This window comes from Necator americanus, chromosome X, assembly GCF_031761385.1.
Source record: "Necator americanus strain Aroian chromosome X, whole genome shotgun sequence".
Lineage (NCBI taxonomy): Eukaryota > Metazoa > Nematoda > Chromadorea > Rhabditida > Ancylostomatidae > Necator > Necator americanus.
Window position 1 is genome coordinate 34225215 of NC_087376.1, and position 17347 is coordinate 34242561.

Genomic DNA, 17347 nt, shown 5'->3' on the forward strand with positions numbered 1-17347 from the left:
ATGAGAGCGCGATCTTTGCCGATTCCGGTACAGTATTGTGTGGATGCTTCTATGAGAGGTATTTGGCTTTTAGTTAACCTACTTAATATTGGTTGAGTTTTCGACAGTACATTCAATGGTGGGTCACTACATCTTTTAAAAGTCACTACATCCTCGTTCTTATAGATAATACTGTGTCAGCATTCAATGTCTCGATTTCGGCTACAGCTCCAGGAGGGCGGCTGTGCACAAGAATTCGACCAGAATTTCACAAGAATCGAGATGTGGAGGAGAACCGGAGGTCGCTAGTCGGTGTGCTATCATCTTGCTCCGGTCATTCAAGTAAGTTTAACAATACATCTGCAAGCATAGTCATAGTAATAGGTGTGCACCTCTTTTTCGACAATTAAAATATCATTTGCGAAATGATCATCATAAATCACAGATGGCATGGAAATGCGTGAACGATGCTTCTCTTGAATTGGCGCGTTGGAGTGATTCCTGTGTTTTCTTACTTTACGTTAAAGGTTTTGCTAATTTGTATTTCCCTACAGTAATACATAACTCATTAGTGCACTCTTTGCGTGCCACTTACCTGAGGTCTTCAGTGTACAACAAAGCGAAATTTGGAAAATTAGTCTTTTACAATCGTAGTGAACTTCTGGGCCAGTAATCTCCTTTACAGTTCACTTGATCGTTTCCATGTTATCAGTTCCATAAACTCTGCATGTAATCGATTAAAACCCCATGAAATGTGTTTGCTGATAAAAGCGCACCGCACCCACCTCGCTGCTGGCTGAGGTAACTATCCAACGTTTGGTGGCGTGTTCGTTCGGTAACCTTTTTAATTCGTCATTTTCCGTGCTTTTGTTAAAATTCAAATGGGAGACCAAATTTAAAATTTAAAAGGGAGTGACTGTTTTGCAATTCCCCTCCCCTTCTCTCATTATTTTGTTCTAAAAAAAAAACTATTGTTACTTCGCAGCGAGAATTTCCGCCTTAGAGGTTCTTCGCTGTTTTTTAGTTGGAAGCTTACCATGTTTGATCTCTACAAAAACTCCTTGACTGCGTATTTGGGAGGCACTCCGATGTTGAGTTATCTCCAATAGTGAATACATTTTGGTATATAATTCGCAAAATACCTCAGTGAAAGCGAAACACGCCCTACAAATCTGAATATCAGATGGATCAGGAGCATCGTACTGATCAACTCATCCGAACGAGTGACGCACGTTACACGTATTCATTTAATCGCTTGTACGGACGTAAAAAAATTGCCTCGTCGAGTAAACTCTTCAGTTTTTTGCTTCTAATGCACCTGATTTCTAGATTTATAAAGGATGTTCAGCATTACAGCTGTGATACTTGCTAGCCACGCTCCGAACTACTCACTACTAGAAAGATGCAAACATTGAAAATACCTCTGACTCCTACCTGCACTCTTTGAAGAGCTAACGAATCCTAAGAACTATAAAATGGGCTATGTTTTAGAAGAATTATTAGATGTGTTTTGACACAGAGAATTGCTTTTTGAGTGTAAGCGTTCTGGTCCAGCGCATAATTTCAAAAGCAAGCAATAGATTAGTTGCAGTCGCCATCGAAGGTATTTTTATCCTCATTAACTTCTCGGTGGAGGTGTGCCAGCATCCAATAGGTTGATTGTGACGGTGCTACCAAAGAAGGATTTTGCTACAACTACAACTATGAACTAATATTGGCCGCACTTAGTCACATGTAAAAAGAAGTAGAATCAATTCTACAGAAAAAAAAAATTAAAAAAAGATTCCAAAGAGATAATCGGCGTCATCGCCCTTTCGATTATAGTCCCCATCGACTAATGGAGTCAGGTCAGTGCGCGCCTCCACCGAAAACGTAAATCGTGTTGCGGACCCAACACATTTGATAGGGACTGTCCTTAGGTATTTGTGCTTTATTTCCTGCGAATTCAAGCTGAGCAACGAAACTTCCACTCTTCAATTCGATCTAGGACGAAAATATCAGCTGACTGGTGCTTCAGTGGTATTGACGCATATAGATGCAATAAAACATATTCATTGTTTCTTACTTTGCCTCTCTGCACCTCAATCTCATTGTCGTCCTCATGCTCTAATGTAGTCACCTTTTGATCCGATATCGGAGACCGAGGAATCTGCCATCTACGGTACCCAGAATTCAACGTGGGAAAGCTGCGCGAATCTCCGAGAGCTCCGAGTTGAGCAGAATTGAGTGCATCTACATATCTTTGAGAACATTATGAGTGTTCTTCCAATTCCTGACTAGTACAAATTTGTGGCTAGCTGAACCTGAAGTGGACGCAGTGGTTCAGGAACCATGCTTAGTTGCGTACTGTATGTGATTCTAAATTTTTGAACGGAAAATCGTGCCCACAACAATGTTTCACTCTTACTCTGCACGACCCACACTTCGTCCTTCCTCTGCCCTGCTTGTTTGAACAGACTCGGCGCAGACTAATATATATATATATATATATATTCTTCAAATTATATATATATATATATATATAATTTGAACAAGTAATTGACGCTAATGAGGAAAGGTTTAAGCGAAGTCATTTCAAAGATGCTAGGACGTCTTGAGAAGAAGGTAGGTGGAACTATGAGTTCGCTACTTATGTATTCCATTTTCCAAATGTGCTGCAAGATAGGAGGTAGTGTGTGAAGAAAAGCGTCAAAAATTTCACGACATTTTTGGATTGGAACGGACCGTTCTTGGATTTTAGAGGGTACCTGATATATTCGGGCGAGCCCCAAGTTACCGCGACTGGGCTATGGGGAAAACAACAGTTCGGTGGACAGTTCTCGCGCTTTTTATCCCCAAATTACCACAAAACTAAGGCCAAAGTAAAACGTGAGTAGGAACATAGTCATACGACACCTACGGCTACCATACTTCACCCATCACGCACTGAGCGAAATGCCTGTGCTTTGTGTATCAAACGTAATTTTGGATCATTTAATTGTTTAGTGTGCTCAGCCTTCGGTTTTCAGTGAGCAGCGACGTCTACGTTCACATATGATTGCGGTTTGTGAGAGGAGGGATTTTTCACAGTTCAATCTCCCAGTACGTAACGTACTAATTATTTAGTTTGAACGAGAATTTGTCCAGGCTTTCTCCTTTCTTTCTACCACAGGATCACACATCACTACTTTCCGTTGTAATTGCCTCTGCAAAATCCTTCCTGCATATTGCATAAAGTAGGAAATTTTGCAGACGGAACAAACTTCGTTACGGTATTTTAGCACCTTAGTAAGAAGATTTCTGGGCTCGGAAGTTCCTTTTTTTTGTCATGTCAAAAAACTGAAACTTATTGACGTTGGAGTGATGGAATGTCTAAAAATGGCGGTCTTTCTGAATAATCTGCTAAGCATGAACTACTAAATGCGAGGTATTAGCTACTGTAGTCAAATTCAATCACGATCGTATTATTGCCCATGGCGATTTTTACAATTATGAAAATTTTGTGCTTGTTCATACTAATCTATTTATTGGTATTTCAGTGCTTTTTGACAATGTTTTTGCTAAAGTTAATAAGAAATGATGAGTACGGGGATATCAATCTTGGTAACATCATTCCTTTAATTACTTTGTTTTCAGTTTCTTTTCACAATTTTTTTCCATTTCTTCAGTATTGAGACAGGGAAGCTGTGAGAATAGTAGCTAATACCGGGCTTCTTGTCGGACACTGTAAACATCATGAATAACTAACCGCTAAATAAAGACATTAAGCCGTGGTCAGTAGTTACACCATTGCCCTGTCTATAAACGAGTTTTTCTCTGATATGGTACCTACTATACTTCACATTCGATATTTCGAAACTGCCCAACCAATCCTTCTATTTCTTTGTTTCTTTATACCTCGTGTGTCGTCGATTACTGGCAGATTCGTCTGGAAGGGTGTGAACATCAGCTTATCAGTGAATGGCTCGCATGCACGTTCGTGTATCCTGACGCTTCTGAATCGCGTTGGCTCACCTCACTCATTTTCAGGATTGAGGGTAGTGAACTGCAGAAGGCAGAGGTAGGAACTTCCGGCTGCGGTCCACTAAGAATACATGCATACTCTGCATGGGAGAGGTCATCAGTTGAAGTCTGTGCTCCTTCATCGCACAGAAGCATCTCCACACTGTTGATCTGTCCGATTTTGCATGGTATCATTGCGCAAAGGGCACGTGCACTTGTGAGGGGCACACCCGTTCAATTCCCAGTGGCGTTCATTTTCCACCAAGTCTCTGTTGTTAATGACCAGCCCGTATGTAAGGAAGCGGTTGGTCTTACTTATTGCTGTCGGAGAGCACTAGCAACCTTGAAGGATACTGAACACCAAGGCCGTAGCAATCCAGGATTTTCCTCTCTTCATTTTGGTTGTATTCGTAGCTCCTCCGTATGTTTGCACAGTCCTTTACCCTACCACGGTACTTGTATGAATGCGTTGACCACCGATCAATAGCGTTCGGTACGACTGATCGGTGGGAACGAGCGTGCGGCTGTTAACACTCGCTATGGCCATGCGATGGGCCTAATGCGAGTACCAGCGAAACAAAACTATTCTAGAGACAGCAAATCCCGATCACCTGCCCCCAAAGAGCCAGATTTTCAGGTGTTCACGTTCAGTTAGTTTATCAGTTACTTCGCACCGTCACTCCAGTTAACCTCTTTTTGTTAATGTTGCATTCCGAATTGTGCCTTGAGAAATTGGAAAAGTTTATTGCAGGCGAAGAAAGAGGTTCGGTTGTGGACGGCAAAATGGACGACACCGGTTTTGAAACGTTATCTGTGGAAACAGCATCAGGTAATCGAACAACACGTTTTGTTACAAACCTTAAATGTTACAGATCCCTTCATTCCTGCAAATCTGTTCTGCGATATGTGTAATAACGGAGTGTATGCTCAATGGCTTTAATTCTTCTATCCATTCCAATTTTTTGTTGGGAAGAGATCGGTTCCAGACAGCCTCATGCTTAAGAAAAAGGACGTAAAATTGTACAACGTCCCTTTTTTTGGATATAAATACATATAAAAATAATATAAATATATGTAAATATATATATATAAATATAATATTGGTCATGACTGCACTTCTGTGAGATCTTTGGACATCTCTTCCCTTTTTTTGCCTCTAAGAATGCATGTCATCGGTGATGCACGACGTCGGATACTCCAAATGAGGAACCAACGTTGAGGACAGCCTTAAAAGAAGTTGAAAATTAATTGCCTATGTTTTGTTTTTGCGAATCTTGGCTCTGCCTCAGTGCGGCTAATCTCACAAAAATTCCCGCTCAAACTGTTTGACGAAGACATATATACAAATATATACATATACTATATATGTATACTTATGAGGATACAAAAGAAAAATTAATAAAACTATAAGATTAATATTCTCACATAAAGTGATTATTGTATTCAGTACAATGCGAAACCCCACTTAACAAGGCTGTAACATGCCTGCGGAGAAGTCCATTGGAATCGGTACATCAATAAAATCAAATCCCAGTAAAAGTTGCCAATCAATATGCTACTCAATTAGCCTAATATGTTGATAGTACTTAGTTTCAGAGTTCGAGTATGGGCCAGGGTTTGTGGAAAGGCTCAAAGCTAAGTTTCATCGATTGTCTGGGATTGGGAGTAATGACGCTGAGGTGAGTATTAGAAATAAACACAGAGTATCTCGAAGTTAAACACAGAGATTTAACAAAAGACGGCTCGAAACAAACCATACCAACATGTAATCTGTCTCCTACCAGCAGAACCATGAGTCTGTGAAAATATTCTGCGAGAGAGGCGCACCTGTCCAACAATATTATTCAAATGAGCATATTTTCACTATTCTTAACTAGACCTTAATATCATCGAGCTCACATCAGCGTAAAGGTGACATCAGGTGTTATACTGCGATGTACAACGGTAAGCTTCGTTTACTAGTAGTGTCCCAAGCTGAGAAGTTCGATTTTTCCAATTTTGTCAGAATCTCTGTTAAAAGTGAATCCATTGTGACAAAACAAATAACAAGATGTTTTCTGTTCACCATGTAGGTTCGCTTTTACCTATATTGAAAGCTGAAACCGTCGTAGTAAATTTGCTAAAAAAATATCTTGTCTCTCAAATCCAAATCCTGGCTTAGTACATCGCACACTGGCTCTCCTATCTCAGAAGTCAGATAGATAGACAGTCGTTGGCGGGCAATCCTCGGATTGCCTACGAGGTCTTTGATTATGGACGGAAGCGGACACGAATCTTTGAATAAGTTGCCCTAGACTTTCCTCATATAACTCGGCTACGTCCATCTCAGAATCCGATCTACACTGTTCTCAGAGCTGCAGGGAACATTAAATACTCTGTGATAACTTTACAGTATACTTAATGCAGGAAGAATGACGTACGACAGTCAAGTATAGCACACTTTTCCATCAGGATTTATATGATGCCACACTCTTATCGTCACTCGCGTAAGTTATCTGTGGAATAGTATCGAGCAGCGTTTGGACGTAGCACTGTACAGATAACTCGCAAGTGACAATGAGCACTTACTTGAATTAAGGGCGTATCAGAACTTTGTTGCAGTGCGGAAACCATAACGAAAGCCTAGAGTTCCGGTTGTAGATTGCGGAAACCTAGGTGGTCCCGTTCATCTTTCCCCAGTCGTAAAAAATGCGGCATGGCTTTTTTACGACTATACAACTAGGGGAAGGAGAGAAAGCTTTAGTTCCTACACACAGAGGCGCGTTCTCACGTATCTACGAGATACGTGAGAACGCGCCTCTGTGTGTTCCAGTCCCTTCAACAGTCTATTCATTGGTTCCACCTGAATAAGCTGGTACGAAGACATTGTCAATCCTGGACAGCTCGCATCCAGATGCGGCGCGTCCACAATGGTGACGCGTCCCAACAAAAGTCGAAGAAAACAGCACCATCACCCTATTTTTCACGACGATTTGAGAACTCTGCTAGTTTCCGCAGTCTACAAGCAGGGCTCTAGGGCCTCGGTGTGGTTTCCACAACACGACAGAATCGTGATACGCTGATTTAAACGGTGGGCAGATCTTAGCTCCTAACGTAATCATCCTCATATTCCCCAGCATATGTCTTTCTTATGGATATTTAGCAGTTCCTTCCACTAGAACTCCCATAGAGTCTACCCATCCGTCGCTGTTTTAAAATTTGCCAAATTGAACTGACTGTTACCTGTACAGATCTTCTTTCACCATTTCCATCCAGAAACTCCTTTTACGTTTAAGTGATCTTTTCCATTCTGGATCTGGAAGCATCCCCAAGGAAACCCAAAGAAAACAGACGGTCTACTTGTAATGTGACCAAAGAAGGGAAGACGGCTTTTGTAACTACTTCAGAAGACGGGCAAAACGTTGTTGTTTGCTACGTCTCATCCGCTGGTACATTTCACCAACCTCCGCGTAAATATCTTCGTAATAACATACCACTCCCCAAAAGTACAGCAGGCGATAAGCTATGTAGCTTCCACGCAATTCAGCTTCCCCATAACTGTGGAGTGTGCTGTCCAGATATCCGACCACCATTATAGAGCAAATAATGAATAGGTAGATTCCCGGCTTGAGTCCGTGGCCGATGGGAGTACTCCCTCGCCTCTCAAGCTTCGGTGAGGCGTCGAATATCGGGTTCGTCTCGGCGCATCTTTGCTGATTGTCTCTCTTATAGCTGCCGTTGTTTTCCAGTGTACAGCCCAGATAACAGAGCGTGTCCGCGAGTTCAAACGACGGACCGTTCAGTCTAATTCTCGTTGAGGATCACGAGAAGAGTTGATTTGTTAGGGCGGGGTCGTAGTCCGTAGTCCGCAGCTACTACTTTCGACATCAAGTCGAGTGACAATGGAAGTGACACTGTGTGAAAACGATCAGACAGTGAAATATCATATTCAGAAGTAACTTTCAAATTGATTTACTTGATCTTTAACCAAGATTGATAATAATCTTTCTCCATTAACAGCTATCGTTCTATTATTCATTATTATATTAAGAATTAGATCGAAGCCAAAAAAAAACATAGAAGGGAAGAGGGGAAAAATTGGTCTGCTTCACTTTTGCCCTTTTCTTAGCCGTTCACTCCAATACGCGGAGAGAGGTGCGTGCATTGCTGGTTCCATCCAATCTCTGGCAACGACTATTGTTCGCTAATTTTTTTCTACAATGCCAAACGTTGGTTGTGAGAGGCGGGAAAAGTAGTGTTATGTCCCGAGCTCTCGAAGTATGTAAGTCCTTCTATAGATAAACTTATTCGGTCATCCCATAAAAGATGCAGTTTTTCCGACGGCTCACAAAGAGTATTTTCTGTCAATGGGAAGTGAATTTCATAAGAGGGACATTGAAAGTCAAAACGAAAAGTGGAAGAGAATTGCATAAAGTAAAGGAGTTGTATGTTTCTAATAAACTTCTTAACAATAATAACATTCCTTCTAATAAACAATAGCATTCTAAGGTTTCTACTTACGCAACTGGCAAACGAAGCGCATCAGTCGACAATATCCTCTCAACAGAGATTGAAGACCCGCTGTAGGTTTCGTTTTCGCTCAACTCTTTTTATCAATGAAATAACATTTTTTTCAAAGTAGCTTTCTGAAGCAGTTTTCTTTCCTTGTAGTTATCTTTTATCAAAAATAAAACGCTCGTCCTACTGTATGTTTACGAATGGATTTGGACACTTGCAGTTTATGTCGTATGCTTCATGGAAGCCCGTCAAAGTCTCAAGCATCTCTTTCGACAATGCAGTCTCAGTCCACAAATGATGTATTAGGTAATTGAATAATGCTTTGCTGTTGCTTGATGAATACTAGAAAGTGATCAAAATTCGTTCCACTAACAAAGGGGAGTAATCGAGATTGACGGCGCGGTTGAGCTGAGGCGTAATGAACGAGGATGAAGCAGAACAGCGAGCTGAGCAGACGATCGCTGCCTTAAGATTTCGTGAAGGATATGTGGTGCAGTACTGGAGCTGTGATATACTTTGTTTTCAGGGAACCACAAGGTCTCAGATGAAAACAGCGAAGTAATCTCGAAGAAAATAAGCGACTACTTAGCGATGAAATGCTTCACAAACTAAAGTTCCTTAATTTTGAAATTATTCTATACGAACTAAATACATATGTGTGAAATCTCTTACCAACCTCGCAAGAACTGGAATTTGAGAATTAGGTTGTTTTGAAATAGGAATGAATTGGAAATATGAAAAACCGCGGAAACCTTTCAGTGTTGAAGAAGTATAAAGATATATATAAGTGTAAAGATTTAACACTTATCTGATTCGACTCTAATCATAATCGCAAGTTTAGAAACAAAGACTTCAGAAACACAAGCGTTAGCGTTGTTTCAATCTGGTTAAACAAATTACCTCATCCATTTCAGCATTTCAGCCCAATATCGTTTTTATCGTTCCGTTTACCATCCCGTTCGCTCGCGCAGACGCTTTCCATTCATGTTAATCGCATGAAAGAATTGTTAGACTTGCACATGTTCTACTGTCCTTGAATCCTGGCATGTTGAATACGTACCATTTTTATTGATTTGCTTGAGCTTTGGCCAAGATCAGTATTGATAGTTATCAACAGCTAACGTTTCGGCCTTTTTGCCTTCGTCAGAGCTTGAAAAAAATCAAAGCCATTAGCGACCTATTCTTTCAAGCGCCTTATCACCCTACTGGAAGCATCCTTACAAATCCCAAAATTTCCCCGCGTATTCTCTCATCACGTCAGATTCGTGGTATACTGCCCTTAAACACAGCAAGTGTAGCGCAGTAATAAGAGATTCCACTGCGACTTCGACTAAGTTTCAAGATCGCACTAGGCAAACTGAGCCTTTCATCCTTCCGATTTCGATAAATTTCTATCGTACTTGTTAGGGGGTGAAGACGTTGGCCAGACCCATCAGTTGATCCTCGCTAGTCATCGTGGAGGCCGCGCATGCATTTATGAACATCAAACGGTTCTGAACTGTGGTCGAAAGCGTCGGCACATTCCATGAATTGATCAGCACCTAGCACGTTATCCTTTCAACGTTTCTGACTAAGAAGTCCACTAATATAGATGAGGGAGAAAACAATGTGGGGTTTAAATTCCCGTTAATTTTCGTAACTAGCTCCTGTTCTAGCTTTAGTTAACGCGTTAAACTGTTGTGTACCTGTTCCTCTGAGAATGTTAGCTTCTAAAGAAGGCCGAGAGATTTACAAGTCAATGGCTGCTTTCCTGAACTTCTAAATGAGAGTCGAGTTCAAGTAGATGTGAAGAAATAGTAATGTGCAAAATCCATCCCAAGCTAATTGGTATCATGTTTTACGTTTTACTGGTGCTGAAATACTCTCTTGTCATCTCTCGTCATCATGCTTTTTCGTTTCTTTCATTTTCTGCACACTAATGAGAACTGGAGCAGCATGTATAGTTGTGGAAGTCGCATAGCTCCGTACGTGCTCAGAGGGTACACTCAAACATGTGATTGCCTTTAGTATAAGCGAAGGACCACCGCGAAGATGTAGCAGTCAGACTCGAATGCTCGGCCCCGAGGAGAGGGATAACAAACTAAATGCTGATATCAATTTCAAAACTATAATGTGATGACGCAGACGCTGATCGACCAGCAATCCCTCCAGCACCCTTGCAGCCGAATGTGATAGTAAAACAATGGATACTGAATACAAGTGCATGCGGGTGTAGCGCTGTCTGTAAAAGATCTAACGTGCCCACACGGTCGATGGTTCGAAAAGCCTTTCATTCCTCTGGTTTCGATAAATTGGTATCATACTTGTCTGATAGGATAGAAACACTGAACTGGCGAATTGGCTCGACCCGCAAATCATTGTGAGGATGCACGTGCATTCATAAAACCTCGAAGGCTTCTGAAATCAACCAGAATGCGTATGCGCATCCCTATACGAATTGATCAATTAGATATGCGTAAATAGCCCAACGATATTCCTTTCTGTTCATGTAGTTGTGTAGCCATTGCTTCTTTTCTTTTCCAGATGCAGTAGAAACACAACGCGTCTTCGTCGTACATCGAACAATGAACATTCAACCTGAAGAACACCCTAACGTCAGTAATTAGCACTATTCCTTGTTCGCTTGTAATTCGGTACAGTCGGCCTGTTTGTTTTAAGTCGACATCAATTAACGAGCTTCGTCGCAAGTTTGAAAATAATGTACAACGACGGCCACTGCGTAACTCGAATCGTGCTAAGGTAAGGAGATTTTTCGAGATTTTTTATTCTTACTGATGTGGGTTTTCGGATCGCATGGATATAAAGACATGGTAAAGGTAACTCATCGTTAGCACATGCCTTGCATGCCTTGCTTTGTAATTTCAAAATTTGTTTTAAAAAATCTCTAAACCAAAGAAAAAAAAGGGTTCTACGTTACGGTTCTACGTTTGTCTATTCCTTAACTAAAAGTTCACAAATGGTAAGGGGGTCGTTTTACGACATTATTAGCTTCTTCTGAGCTTTGTTATGAGTGAACGAGTGAATCAGCTTCATTGTTCATCTGTATTTTGAGAAAAAACCGTAATTACCACTCCAAAACACCCCAGCCTACATAATCCACAAAATTTATGCAATATATTTTCTTTTTATTTCTTCCAACAAAGTATCCCGACACGTTTTGACAGATTGGAGTGCTCGAAACCTTTACAACAGTCAGTAACGCGGAAGCCTTTATCTCATATAAATAGCGATAGGGTATGAGCATCTTTTGAAAGAAATTATAATAAAAAAAACTTCCCTACTATTGTGGGTATGGCAAATGGCACCGGACAGTAGCAGCCCCACAACTAAATAGCTGTATAGTTTGACATACATGCAAGCACCAATATTTATCGTCGTGCGATAACAGCACCCTAGGTGTATGTTCACTCATGGATAGTAACAACGCAAAACTTTAACTAAAATCCCACGTTAAAACCCAGAACAATGTTAATGAAGCAAATGGAAAACTTTGTGGCCGTGGCACGAGGAAACTCAACTTCTCATATTTTCTTGTCTTATTCCAGATGCGGAACCATGCCTCCGTCGCAGGAATCTCAGACAGAAACAACGATGACGAACTGGAGTTTATCAGAATTGGTCGACTTCTCCGTAGAAAACCAGTCCAGCTTGAGGAAATAAACCATACTCACCACAAGTACCCAAAGGAAAATGAGCATATCGATTCGAAATTTGTTTCAATCCACGGAACCACCGATTCTTTAAAAAGTCGATCAACTGTTCTTCAAAAAGGTAGGAGAAATTTATGTACTACATATTCTGTAAGTCACATTAAAACCAATATTTTATTCCTATCTTTTAATTGTGTCATTTCAAATTTTACACATTTTGGTGACCTCGTAAACCAGTAGTATTGTAGGAAAAGACCATCAGTCTTACAAACTGATTTTTTGGAATGAACACAATGGAAGGATAATCTCACATATGTTGTAAAGAGAGTCCTTAAGCACTTTAATTTTTGTGATTCGAGAGAAAACTGACCCACTTTTGTCTTATGACTTCCCTCGTTCCTATCTCTGATTACAATTTCTACTTTTGCACCAAAACCATATTAACTTCAGATGGTCATCCTACTTATCCTCACACAGTTGAAACCTTTATTTCCCTAACATCTTCAAAGGGATGAATTTCAGTGTTCTTGGCCTTAAGTTCATCCACACATATAGACGACGCCATGTAACTGCTGGTTTTGGATCCTACATAAACTTCACTTTTACTTTTGCTTAAGACTTAGAGATGATTGTGGAAGTCTGCAAATGAGCTCACTTTCAGTTCCGTTTATTCATCGTATATCTGAAGTCCCTGACCTGTCCTCTAATGCCAGTATTGTTGCCGATAATTGTTATGCTTCTCAAACCATTGACGAATGTCCGCATAGTGATTCGCTGGACCTAATAACACCACCTGATCCTGAATCGTCGAGGCAAAGGTGAGGGACTCGTGCATCTTTTTATTTCGTTTCTGACACGCTTGCTCAGATTCAAGTAGTTTCGAAAATAGTGCAAATGTCCATAATTGTTTTTCTTTGGAAGCAATGAGTCCCTTTTAACATGATTTGGACCCATATTAAGGACCGGCTCAGTCCCAGCGGTCTCTGTGTGTACACTTGATCTCTCTCTGCCAAACGACAAAAGCCCACCTCCGGAAGAGCCGAGACCTCCTCAGGTCAGTATGCTTCAACAATTCCATTGCTTGTTTGTACCTGAGAGCAAGAGGTCACCAATGATACACATTTTGTACAAAAAAGTTGTGCTTATTTGATATTGCACGCCTACATTTGCATTGTCGCTCAAAACAGAACACGCTAAAGTAGAAGCTCAACCTACATCATAGATCTGTTATCTATAATAAATAAGCACCAACTAGGCACTCAGATGTATCGTAACCTTTATTTTTCTTTGCTGGCATACCGGCGGAATTACAGATTTTTAATGAATTCATAAGTTTTTTGAGGGATGACGGCGTAATCGTGAAGCGCCTTAAGCCGAGCCCAGTGAACCAATTCCACCTATCATTATTTTGCAGGATTTCGTCATTTATGGAGGTAACGATTACACTCCTAAGCCACACGTTCAGGATTTTCGAGTATCGGCTTTCCCTTATTTCGTTCCACCTCAAGTTACCTCCCATAATAACGGTAATTCGCAATAGTTGTTCGTTGAAGTTCCACATGTTCTCAACTTTCCTACAGAAACCAACTTAAGATAACACCGGAGTGAAGGAAATCCAAGGCCTTCTGAATAAATTCCAAAGGTCGAGGAATGAGCGTCACCTACAACGCATGAAGGATTCTGCAGCTGCTGAGTTTGCTTTGGTTTCCGGAAAAGAACCGGCCAAATACAATCAGAAGGTGCTCTATTCTGCTCCAGTGCTGTCTTAGCTATCTTTTAGTCGACAGTCTCTTGTAGCGTCTTGTTATGCATGTACGTGATGACATTCCATCAATTGGTCAATCAAATGGAGAGGGTTCTGTTATTGTGCACAGACCTTCCAATTTAAGTCGATTGAATGTTGTGAACACTTTTGATGGAATTGACGCATCTATGCAAGCGAGAAAGAAATGTGAGTTTTATTGAAATTTATGCGATCTTCTAGCGATGTTGTTACAGCAACAAGCAGTTTTCGAACTTCTGCTAGTGGTTCACCTTCCTATTTTAGCGCATATGTAATGGCACATTCATTTTATCCTTCTAGGCAACAATAATATGACAGTGGTACCCAATGTGCCAGCTGCAGTGAAAAGACCGGTGTCGACGCTTCCGATAATGTCGATACCACCAACTCAATATGATTTTCCCGAAAAGAGCCTTTCTGCAAAATACAACGAAGAGAAATCCAAGATTGTGAACATCGGAAGTTCAGAGAAGCATTGCAACGTTGGTTTTTTGGACCTTCAATTCGTATGCTTTCTCCCGTTTACTTCCGTCCCTGCCACTTTTTTCGTCTCTGCTGTTATTTACAATGAGCAGAATGCCCATCTTGCCACTTTATTATTTTAAGACCAAACTGATATGTTCCGAAACCGAACAGAAGAATGCTGTCGTACCATCGCCAGATTTAGAAAACTTCCCTAAACTTGTCAACAAGCCCTTGTTTCTTCCAAAGTTGAAGGTTAGCGCTAAAAAATGTGGAATGGCCCTAAGTGATTGTTTTTCATTCGCTCTACTTCTTTCCAGAACACAAATACTTCCTTCGCTGATGGTGAGGTTGAACATTTGATCAGCAGTGATCAAACAGAGGCTGTGGACTTCGCTTCTGTTGTAAGTATCCATTTTTTAAAGTCATTTTGCAAAATAGACCCTCATTTCGCTAATTGCTATCTGGCCTAGTTTGGTTTTCGGACAGTTATAGTTGATTTAGTTAATTGCTGGTGACGGCAACCCTGTGCGTCACACCTTATTAAGCCTAGTAATGGAAGAAGACGTTCCGGCTCTGATGGAGGCTATGAACGAAAATGTCAGCTGTTTCCCTTTTTAATGTTTGTGATCTTGCTTATATGCTCTACTGATTAAGTTCACATGCGAGTTCGAAGATCTGAATCAGTCTGCTCCATCTAAATCTTCGATTCTGTATCCTCCTGAAACCAGAAAAGAGCGCAGGAAAGCTAGACAGGTTTGTTGGATTAAGCTATAAAAGTTGACTTGTTTTGCTTTCTCTGGTTTAAACCTTGTAAGTGGTTGTGTTGTGCTGCTCGCAGTGCACCCTCAAATTGTGTTTGAACGAGTTAATGACAATGTTTCCTGTGAAATCCCGAACTAAAGTGATGTGATGTGAATATCAAAATAGGTACGGATTTTAAAACGCAATTATGTGGACCTGTAGTCAGCATATACAAAAGGCGTGCAAGAAGGGTTCCATCAGACCTAGTTATCGTATTCATAACCAAGATACGCAGAAACACTAGGAGGATAAATGACACATGGGCTAGCCCCCGCAAGTCATTGTATAGCCCAACAAAACCTTCGTAAACCTCAAACCATTCTTAATTGAGGCGAACGTGGTGGCGCATCCTAAGCGTATTGATTAACTTTAGGCACTTAATCCTTTATCTTTTTTCCTTTACTTAAAGGCATTACTCCACGAATCTGAGGTGTTACGGATTTCAGGTGGAGTATTCGTATACGAGATCGTGGATTAAGGAAAGGGAGGGTGATTCCTTCCATTTCTTCTTAATTGCCGTAAAAAAAGGCCCGGAAGATACGGTTTCGAGCTTTCCGGTGCGCTATTTTCTACAACGAGCTCGATTGGTACACGCCAACCGTATGCACGCGCCTCATCTTCAGGGCCGTTTTTTACGTCAATTACCAAGAAATAAACGGAACCATCCACCTCTCCACAATCTACGTTCCCGTATACGAATACTCCACCTGGAATCCGTACCACCTCAGATTCGTGGGATGATGCCTTTGAAGATCATAAAATTTTAGTTCCAAGTTGCTCCTGAGATTTTCCATCTTACAGGTTTCATCTATACGCTTTGAGGAGACAAATCCAAAGGTCTACACTTATTTGGATGAGTTATCTGCAATAAATAAGAACAAATGGGTCGAGGGGGTGCATGTTGATTATGAGGTAATCAATATATATATATATATATATATCATTTCTGTTTTCGCATTTCTATTATTGCAGACATACCAAAATATTATCGCTGCGGATGTAGAAGAATATAAAAAGAACATAGCTGATTTGCAGAAATGGAAGGAAAGTATCAATGCTCAAGGTTAGCGTTTTCTTGCAGACTAAATAGCTGTATTCTCTTCATGTTCTGATATATATACATGCACCTCGAGCGTTACGAATCACTTGTCATCCTCTTTGTTTATTCATTTATCACATTTGCAGCAGCTGAAGTTGGCTTGACTCACGAGGGAGGAGAAGTCTGCATTGACGTCACCTCCAATTTCCATCATACGAATGCATGTGACAATAACGCAATGTGCGCGTAACTCACACACTACCAGCATTGACTCTGATCTGTGATTAAGCTCCATTGTGATCGCACTTTTTCTTCTGATATGGTTTTTCTTCTGATGTGGCGGTTATGCCATCGTAACCAGTAGAGCTGCTTGACCAGTTGACAATCATTTGTGGACGTAAGAGTGCTACAATGAACAATTTTAATAGATTTTGTTTCAGCCCAGTCGTCATGAAATTGGGTATTATCTTCATTATGTCTAAAATAACCAGCAATGTAACAGAATACGATTTCATGTTAATTATGTCTATTAAACACCTTCGTGAAAAGAATTATCAGTTGTATCCTATTGCATTCTCATTGACCTTTTCGTCTTTTTGCTCAAAAACAGTTCCCGTCACTCCTCTTAGAAGTCGAGAATCGTGTTCTATTTATGCGCACAACCGTAACGTATTATTTCTTCGCCACTAATACTTATGGTTCCTCAAACAGATTTATTGGTAGTATTTTTATAGCAGTAATTTCATTTTGTCTAACGCTTGTGATCTCCTAACTTAACATTGACCAAAGGTATTCATGTTTATTATTTTCACAGTATTCATGTGTTGTGTTGTGACAATCTTCTGCACTATTTTGACGAGAAGAGCCAAGAAGTTCTATGAAATGGAAGTGAATAATTTGCTTTATCATAAATAAATCTATGTTTTTGTAAATCGTAAACGGAAGATATGGGCGGTGTAGCGCAGTCGGTGAGAGGTTCCGCTGTTCATGATAGTTCAAATCCGCTGCAGTGCTAACCAAGCCTTTCATCCTTTCAGGGTCGATGAATTGGTGCTAGGCTTGTCTGGGAGGATAGAAAACACTGACTGAACACATCGACTACCCACCGCAAGTAATGTAAAGCTGCACGAGCGTTGATAAACCTCAGACGAA

General features: G+C 40.7%; 1 protein-coding gene across 1 annotated transcript; it reads left to right on the forward strand.

Moving 5' to 3' along the window:
• Positions 1-16445, forward strand: RB195_026288 (uncharacterized protein; the record flags this gene model as incomplete). The annotated part of the gene is made up of 22 exons (XM_064214774.1): positions 1-58; positions 166-321; positions 4712-4789; positions 5557-5639; positions 8449-8522; positions 8678-8763; positions 10981-11051; positions 11116-11196; positions 12003-12228; positions 12769-12925; positions 13068-13161; positions 13522-13633; positions 13701-13846; positions 13905-14058; positions 14191-14372; positions 14497-14607; positions 14673-14756; positions 14857-14952; positions 15010-15108; positions 15958-16068; positions 16129-16219; positions 16342-16445. 22 exons carry the CDS (start codon positions 1-3, stop codon positions 16443-16445), a joined length of 2454 nt encoding a protein of 817 aa, XP_064070655.1.
• Positions 16446-17347: the final 902 nt, after the last annotated feature.